The following is a 9,161-nucleotide window of genomic DNA, read 5'->3' as shown; positions in this document are numbered from 1 at the left end:
GCGCAGGCCCTATTTAACAGTATTTATAGCTCAATCTCAAAAAACGGGGTGACAGGTTCCCTTTAAAAAGGTCCCTTAGTCTGTTTCAGTAGGCTCCACAATCATGGGAAAGACTGCTGACTTGACCGATGTCCAGAAAGCAGTCATTGACACACTCTACAAGGAGGGTAAGCCACAAAAGGTCATTGCTATAAAGGAGCTGGCTGTTCACAGAGTGCTGCATCCAAGCATATTAATGGAAAGTTGAGTGGAAGGAAAAATATGGTATTAAAAAGTGCACAAGCAACAGGGATAATGGCAGTCTTGAAAGGATTGTTACGAAAAGGCCATTCAAAAATTTAGGTGAGATTCACAAGGAGTGGACTGCTGCTGGAGTCATTGCTTCAAGAGCCACCACACAGACATATCTAGGACATGGGATACAAGTGTCACATTCCTTGTGTCAAGCCACTCATGACCAATAGATAACGCCAGAAGCGTCTTACCTGGGCCAAGGAGAAAAAGAACTGGACTGTTGCTCAGTGGTCCAAGGTGTTGTTTTCAGAAGAAAGTAAATTTTTAATTTGATTTGAATCAAAGTCTGGAGGAAGAGTGAAGAGGCCACAATCCAAGCTGCTGGTGTAGGTCCACTGTGTTTCATCAAGACCAAAGTCAGCGCAGTCGTCTACCAGGAAATTTTAGAGCACTTCATCCTTCCCTCTGCTGACAAGCTTTGTGGAGATGGAAATTTCATTCTCCAGCAGGACTTGGCACCTGACCACACTGCCAAAAGTACCAATACCTGGTTTACAAACAACAGTATCACTGTGCTTGATTGGCAGCAAACTCACCTGACCTTAACCCTTCTGTAAGGGGCATTGTCAAGAGGAAGATGAGAGACACCAGACCCAACAATGCAGACGAGCTGAAGGCTGCCATCAAAGCAACCTGGGCTTCCATAACACCTCAGCAGCACCACAGGCTGATCACCTCCATGCCACACCACAATGATGCAGTAATTGATGCAAAAGGAGCCCCGACTAAGTATTGAGTGTGTTCACTGAACATACATTCAGTAGGCCAACATTTTGGATGCTAAAATCATTTTTCAAGCTGGTGTTATAAAGTATTCTAATTTACTGAGATAATGACTTTTGGGTTTTAATTGCCTGTAAGCCATAATCATCAACATTAACAGAAATAAACACTAGTGATGAGCGAGTATATTCATTGCTCAGGTCTGCCCAAGCATGCTTGGGTGGTCACTAAGTATTTGTTGACGCAGCTGCATGATTTGTGGCTGCTAGACCGCTTGAATACATGTGGGAATTCCCTAGCAACCAGGCAATCCCCACATGTACTCAGGCTGGCTGGGAGCCATAGGTCCACAGGTCTTGGGGGCTGTGTTTCTTCAGATTGCAGCATGTACTGACCCCTGAATAGGACGAGATGCTGTTTGACATGACGGGGACAATTTTGCTACATTCTTGGAGAACCTTTTCACTGGATTGGTGGATGGGCTTGGGGGGCGCTACCGGTCTACGGGTTGGGGGCTTTGTCCAGGGAGCCTCACAATGCATCACTGGGTGATATGTATTGATTGATACAAAGCCTCCAGGACTGTCCTGATATTATGGGGTGTCATTCCAGACGTTTATGGCGTAGACGGAAACAAAAGTGATGAAGCCGGTGATGGTCGAGGTGATACTGCCATAATTCCAAATGAAGCATCACCGCATGACCTGTCTGATCCCGACCACGGCTTATAAACAGGTACTCATGGTGGAGATGCCATGCCATGACTAAGACCTGATGGTCGAAACGCGTCGGCGTTGACCACCTGGGACCCCCATCTCTTTTTTGCAAATGTTTGCATTTTAAAGTGTTTTCAATAAATTGACTTTTTAGAAGATCCATGCTGGAGATTATTTTTTCTTTTTCATTGCTGGCTCTGGACTACGCCCTTGACCAAGGCGGCTCCGTGCATGGACATCATTGCACTGTTGAGGGATTGGTGAGCTGACTTATTTTCTTCCCATTTTTTCCTTTTTCCCTATTTTTGTATTTCATGGTGGAGATGGGAACATTCCTTTAATTATTGGCCACTCGCGAGTAATTTAAAGGGAGTGTCCACACATACTGATGTGGCTGGAGACCAATGCAATGCAAGCTGCAGAGCAGGGGCGATAGGAGAATGTTACAGTACCACAGAAACAACATTGGTGTAATCATGTGTAATCATGTGGACAGGTTGAGCAGCCAATCAGGTGAGAACTTTTATTTTCCAGGCTGTTACCTGATTGGTTGCATTTACTATAGGTGGGCCGTGTGGCACTACAACTCCCAGCCTGACCTTACGGCAAAGATAAGCGCAAAATGAGAGTCGTAGTGCACAGCGCAGATGATTTGAGTTGTTGTCGACCCCACACAATGGAGCGGTCTCTCAGGTACACGCGGCCTACTAGCAGTAGCGAGGCCTGTGCACGTCGCCATGGTGACAGAGGGAGGACGCACAGCTTTGGACGTGATGACATCGCGCTGAACGTGCGGGTTCCCGCCGTGCGGCTTCTGCTGCGGAGAGGTCGCGGGTTTCTTGCCGGTGTACTGTCCACGGCTTGTTCGGCAGCTCTTTCCCCCGGGATGGGCGGGGATCGTGTCCTCCGCGCTGGTCTGAGGCTGGAGTGGCCGGAGAGGTGAGTGCGAGCGGGAAAGAGGCGGAGGGGCCTGAGCGGAGACTGGGGAGGAGGCGGCGGCAGCACAGCCTGGAGCACGGGTCCAGGGAGAAGAGAGGAGATAGGCGGGGAGCGCCGCGGTGCAGGGACATGGAGGCCGCAACCACCGCCCGAGCTCTGTACAACTCCCACCCACTAGAGGGGACACTGCACACCCCAGCATGCACTGCAGCGAACAATGCAACCTACCATCCACCTCAGAGGACCCCCTGTCATTTACACTGACTACTCCCCTCTTAAATCATCCACCTAGGGGAGCCCCCCACATCATTCACTGCTGGGGACCCCCCCCCCCTGTAACTCACTGCAGGGGACCCCCTCCTGTCATTCACTGCAGGGGACCCCCCCCCCCCTGTCATTCACTGCAGGGGACCCCCCCCCCTGTCATTCACTGCAGGGGACCCCCCCCCCCTGTCATTCACTGCAGGGGACCCCCCCTGTCATTCACTGCAGGGGACCCCCCCCCCCTGTCATTCACTGCAGGGGACCCCCCCCCCCCTGTCATTCACTGCAGGGGACCCCCCCCCCCTGTCATTCACTGCAGGGGACCCCCCCCCCCCTGTCATTCACTGCAGGGACCCCCCCCCCCCCCCTGTCATTCACTGCAGGGGACCCCCCCCCCCTGTCATTCACTGCAGGGGACCCCCCCCCCCCCTGTCATTCACTGCAGGGGACCCCCCCCCCCCTGTCATTCACTGCAGGGGACCCCCCCCCCCCTGTCATTCACTGCAGGGGACCCCCCCCCCTGTCATTCACTGCAGGGGACCCCCCCCTCTGTCATTCACTGCAGGGGACCCCCCCCCCCCCCTGTCATTCACTGCAGGGGACCCCCCCCCTGTCATTCACTGCAGGGGACCCCCCCCCCCCCCCCTGTCATTCACTGCAGGGGACCCCCCCCCCTGTCATTCACTGCGGGGGACCCCCCCCCCCCCCCGTCATTCACTGCAGGGGACACCCCCCCCCCCCCCCCCTCCCGGGCATTCACTGCAGGGGACACCCTTCCTCCCCCGGGCATTCACTGCAGGGGACACCCCCTCCCCCCCCCCATCAGTCACTGCAGGGGGCCTCCCCCCTGTCATTCACTGCAGGAGACACCCCCCCCCCCCCCCAATTCACTGCAGGGGCTCTTCCCATTCACTGCAAGGGTTCTCCCCACCCCCAAGCACTGCGCACCATAATCGTCCACTACAGGGGGAGCACTAAACACTCCATCATTCTGCACACCCCATCATTCTGTGCATGGTCACTGCACACCCCATCATCCCATGCAGGGATAACTACATGATCCTCAACATGCTCACTGTCATAGTGCTGGTTCCCTTTAATATTTTTTCAGTTGTCTACTTTTTATGAATAATTTTGTAGATTCTCACTTTTTTTTCCTTTCTTTTTAGGACGTGAGCTCTTCTGGAGTGTTTACATTTGCAGCCATCTCAGCTGTAGCTATAATGTTCCTTCTGAATGCCCCTCCTCCGGCAGCTTTTCAGACACAATGGACGCCGTTTGGGTGTAACGTCCCGTGCAGAGTGCCCACGTCCCTTCCGCAGCCTGCACAGGTTGCCCCCGAGGTTGAGGGCATCATAGACAGTCCACAGAGTGAGTCTTCTGGCACTGTGACCCTCGAATATGAGCGGATTATGCAGAAGAACAGAAAGGGGGAGCTTATTGTCAATGGAGGGCTGAGATCCAGTCCTGCCCTCTTCAGGGAAAACGCCAGAGAAAAGGCCACATTCATCGTCCCAGCACATTTCAGAGACACTATAGAGGAGGACTCTGATTTCATGGGTCTTGCTCTGGAGTCGGACAGCGATGATTCTGTAGACAGGGGAATAGAAGAAGCTATCCAGGAATACCTAAAGAACAAGAGTACCACTCCACCTTTGTCCTGCTCGCCTGCAGCAAAAATACCAGACCTCCCTGAAAGTGATGGAGAACAAGTAAAATCCGCTCAAAATGATGTCCCGGCCAGGAAGTCTCCCGTCAAAATGGTGACGTCACCCAAAGTGTGTGATTTCTTTCCCGAGCCCAGCCGGTCCAGATGCTCGTCACCAGACAGTGTGGGGAGCGACGACTCCTTCGAGGAAAGCATCAAAAAGGAAATTGAGCAGTTTTTGATTGAGAAGAAGCTGCAGAACAATGTGAATGAGACCAGCCCTGATAAGAAAGCAACAACCAGTCACTCTGCAGCCAAACTAAAACCAAAACCCACCAAGGTAGAGAAACCGCGCCCCAAGCAGGGAATTAAGGGGCCGGCTGTGAAAACAGTCTTCGAAAGCTTTGATCTACTTCCTAAGAATCTGAAATCCAAAGCAGAAAGCTGTAAAAGTATCGTTTGCCCCAAGACTGTTCTCAACCCCAATGTTCAAAGGCCACTTCCTCCTGCCCAGAGTTCTGAACTGTCAGACTCCAGCAGTGATGATGGGATTGAAGAGGCCATTCAGCTATACCAGCTGGAAAAAAGCAGATTAGAAGGAACCCTTAGCTCCACTCCTAGGACCTCTCCAGACAAAGATGGGAAAAACACAGCGTCTGATGGTGGTCACTGCCAGATAAAGAACTCTCTTCTCGAACCCCAGAAGAAGACCACAGACTATAAAAAGAGGAAACTGCCCAACTTTAAACCCACTGCTTCTCAGAACCTCCCAAATAAAAGGGCGCTGCATTCTGGAGATGAAGCAGCAGCGACGCGCAGGGCGGAGACTGCAGCAGAACTAATGTGTGCAGAGGCCATACTTGACATCTCTAAAACAATATTGCCTTCACAGCCGGAAGGATCTTTTGCTGCTTCACAGAACAAGCCGGCAGCTCAGTCTGCATCTCTATGTTCTAGCGACAGCACAGTTGACAGTGATGACAGCATAGAGCAAGAGATAAGAACATTTTTGGCCCATAAAGCTCAAGTTGAGAGTCTTTGCATGACCTCAGCCAAACTGTCCCCAAAGGAACAAATGTCTGAACCCCAAAAACAACCATTCCTCCCCAATACTAAGGCTACTGGGACTAGTAAAGGCAAAGGAAGTGAAAACAAATTTGTACTTAAGGACTCTCCTAGGAAAGGTGTCGGGCCTGTGAATGTTGATGGCAGCCCAGGACATTCATCCTTGAGTAAACACGTACATGGAAAGACTATAGAGACTGGTCCTGGGGGCTTTCCTAAACTTCCCTGCCAAGCAGAGGACTCCAGGCATCACATTATCCAGGCTATGGAACGTCTGGAGTCTTCTCCGGGAGCAAGCGGAGAAAAACGGAAACTGTATATAAAAATGAGGAGCAACTGCAGCGGAGATAAGAGCAGCTCTCTGGACAGCGATGAAGACTTGGACTCTGCTATAAAAGACTTACTAAGGTCCAAAAGAAAATGCAAAAAGAGACCAAAGGATGGCCGACCGCAGTGTAAGAAGAAGGTTCGATTTGTGGAGACCACCACCAGACTGTTGGAACCAGTGGGTGTTCTGGATCCGAAGGATTGCAGCCCCACACCCCTGGTTGTCAAAAGCTGCCTCACTGTTTCCAATGACACAAAAGATAATTTCTTCAAAAAGTCAAAGACTATCTTGAAACTGAAAGATGAGAAAAAGATCCCCGTGGGAAATGCAGAGTTGTCTTCTGTTAGCAACACTGAGTCCACACTTCCTTGTGCCTCTGACAAGTCTGTGAAAATAAGTAGTGCCTTGCCCGATACCCAAGACAGCAGCTCAGTGGATAGCGATGATAGCATAGAGCAAGAAATACGGAAATTTCTGGCTGATCGAGCTCGAGAATCTGCGGAACTTACTGCCACACAAGAGACAACTTCACCTACGGTCGCTCCAACTGTTAACAGGACCGAGGCTAATCCAATCTGCATTATTAATCAAACAACCATAAAGAAGGAGCAAGGGGTGTTATCGAGCTCCGTGACTGAGACCATTCTCCAGAAAGTTCGTGAGAAAGATCGCTCTAGCACGCCAGCGACACAGCGTCTATATGGATATAGAGATGACGCAGCCCCAGGTGTAAGGCTTCAGCAACCCAAAGGCATAGAAAAGACAATCTCTCCTGTCCGCAGTGTCATTGTCAACAGCGAGTGCTTTGTAGATCAAAACAGGATTGTAAGGCCAGTGGAGAAAGTGCTGCCAGCTCCTCCTGACAGGGTGCTGATAAGGACTGGTGTGAACAGTTGTCAGGGAAGCATCCCCATCTCCGGAAACTTTGTTGCTGGTCTTAAATACATTTCAGGAACTGAGCAGCAGCTTCTATTGAACGTGGGGAAATCTGGGGCTACCAGGTTGGCCACTGACTTCTACAATCCTGGAGGAGCCATCGCTCAGCTGGGAAATTGCCAGAACAAAACACTTATTTTAGAGCAGCCTAAAGTTGTACAAGCCCCTGCATTCTCTCTAGGCGCCCCCATGGTCCGCCCCGCACTGTACGTCGTGACTACCAAAGTGATGCAAGAAACTGCCAGCTCATTGTGTCTCCCCATCAATGCTGCCACCTATGACCCCGGCCTGAACTTAATGAGTATTCAGTATTGTCCGGGTCAGGTGGCGTCCCACACTACCCCATTCTCCTTTCAGCAAACCCGAAATAGCGATACCATGGTCATTGCCCCCAGAAAAGCAGGAGAAATCCCCACCCTCATTACCAAAGCCAGAGCAAGTGAGACGACGGCAGGGCTACTAGATGGAGAAAGCAGGTGCCGTAATGTAACTGAGCGAGCAGAAGGTAGAAAGGTGCAGAAAGATGAGGTGTAAGTACTAGAGCTGTATTATAGATGTATATAGAGAAGTGACCTGAGGCATGCCTTGGCATTCGCCCCCTTTTGGGGTGAGGGGTCAGGTATATCCTAAACCCCATAAATGCATATAGACAAAGCAATGTGTAACTTTTCTACTTTTACATTACTAATAGGCATTTGCTTTTGGAGTAAACAGGTGATTTATATAAGAGGACTGCTGTATCTGATCCTGGAGCAGGAAACGTGGCCCATAGACGAGTATATACTGTATACAGCCCTGGGAAGAAGGGAGGATAATGCAGATTTTGTGTGCCACCTTGGTACCTCCATATTAGAGCAAAGATGGTCATAATCCTGTGCCAGTAATCACTCCAGGAGTAAGAAGCATCTGACAACAGCAGGTGCATGTGGATTAGCTCTACCCCTGGTGGTCTGCTTTACAGGGAATGTGTCGGCTATATATTTTTATTAGATTGCACCATAGGAATAAATAGATCGAAAATGTTCTTCTATGGGAGAATTTTGTGGGCATGATCTGCGACTTTAACGGGTCATTGTGTGGGGTAGGAGGTGAGGTGTGTCCATTGTCTTTTTGAATGGTGGAAACTGGTCCTATTTAACTTTTTATTTTTTGCTGTCAGGGAAGTAAATCACGTGATCTCTTGATTGCGGGAGAACCCCTCCAATATTATAAATGTTTTCAATGTGGCATGTGTTGAAACAGGTGGACCTGGGGACTTTACTACGCCGTCTGCAATGACAACCCGCTGTCGTGTTGGAAGGGCACTGATGAAAAGGAAAGCTTCTTTGTATCACCACAGACGCTGTGGCTGCTATTGACCACAGCATCTAAGCGATTAACTGGGATTGGTGTCATTTGTGATCTCGGCCATTGCAGCAGGAGTCCAGCTGTATATGACAGCCAGCTCCCTATGTAAATCGTGTGGTCTCTGCTATTGGGCAGACACCAATGCTCTGATGTACAATGCTGATCAAAAAGAGGTTAAGGGGTTGTCCACTTACAGGAAAGTGGTTACCAAACTGTGTAAAATAACAAACTTGAAACAAAGCAGAGTCTGTATAATGACTGAAGGTCACGTAGACAGTACCACTATAAATCATATATCTAACAAAGCATAAGTGGAGAAGAATAAAACGTAACTTTTATTATGGCATGAAGCCACACAACAAAAAAACTATAACCAAACACCCAAGTGAAGTAAAAAACTGGGGTAAAGTCTCAAACAATTGGTATAATCGCCACGAAGACTAGTTATCCCCAGAAAGGACACGATGATATCCTCCACAGTGTATTGGAGATATCATGAAAACTAGTCAATGACATATGAGGCTGGAGTAGAATAACATCAACAGCACCTAACGTCAGACTAGTTACATGAACAAACAATAAAAACCATCACAAGTGGCCTATAGGCAGTGCCACTGATGGCTATAAATAACATAAAAAAAGGAACAATCTCACCGGTTCCAAGATGAGGGCCCAGGAGCGCCGGAAAATTTCTGGTCAGAAGGTAATCCGGAATAGTGACGGAGACGACAGTCCCTATGTCAGTCCCTATGGGGCTATCGATAGACTATCCCCAAAGCTCCTGCCCTTACAAGGGCAGTCCACAGCTACCCCTGTCCAAACATGCCCTGCACTCTCCCTGTATAGTCCGTCCCGACGCGTTTCATCCAAGCCAACTCTTCAGGGGACTTGCTTGTGCATG

General features: G+C 49.8%; 1 protein-coding gene across 1 annotated transcript; it reads left to right on the top strand.

The window, feature by feature from the left end:
• Nucleotides 1–2,530: 2,530 nt before the first annotated feature.
• Nucleotides 2,531–8,425, top strand: PPP1R26 (protein phosphatase 1 regulatory subunit 26). Its single transcript, XM_069747482.1, has 2 exons — nt 2,531–2,672; nt 4,106–8,425. Exon 2 carries the CDS (start codon nt 4,160–4,162, stop codon nt 7,445–7,447), a length of 3,288 nt encoding a protein of 1,095 aa, XP_069603583.1. The 5' UTR covers nt 2,531–2,672; nt 4,106–4,159; the 3' UTR covers nt 7,448–8,425.
• The last annotated feature ends 736 nt before the right edge of the window (nt 8,426–9,161 follow it).

This window comes from Ranitomeya imitator, chromosome 2 (genome assembly GCF_032444005.1).
Source record: "Ranitomeya imitator isolate aRanImi1 chromosome 2, aRanImi1.pri, whole genome shotgun sequence".
Lineage (NCBI taxonomy): Eukaryota > Metazoa > Chordata > Amphibia > Anura > Dendrobatidae > Ranitomeya > Ranitomeya imitator.
This window is presented reverse-complemented; position numbering and strand designations above follow the sequence as displayed.

Excerpts from the sequence above, each read along its gene's own strand:
- PPP1R26 (XM_069747482.1), top strand. The coding sequence starts at position 4,160 with ATGTTCCTTCTGAATGCCCCTCCTCCGGCAGCTTTTCAGACACAATGG.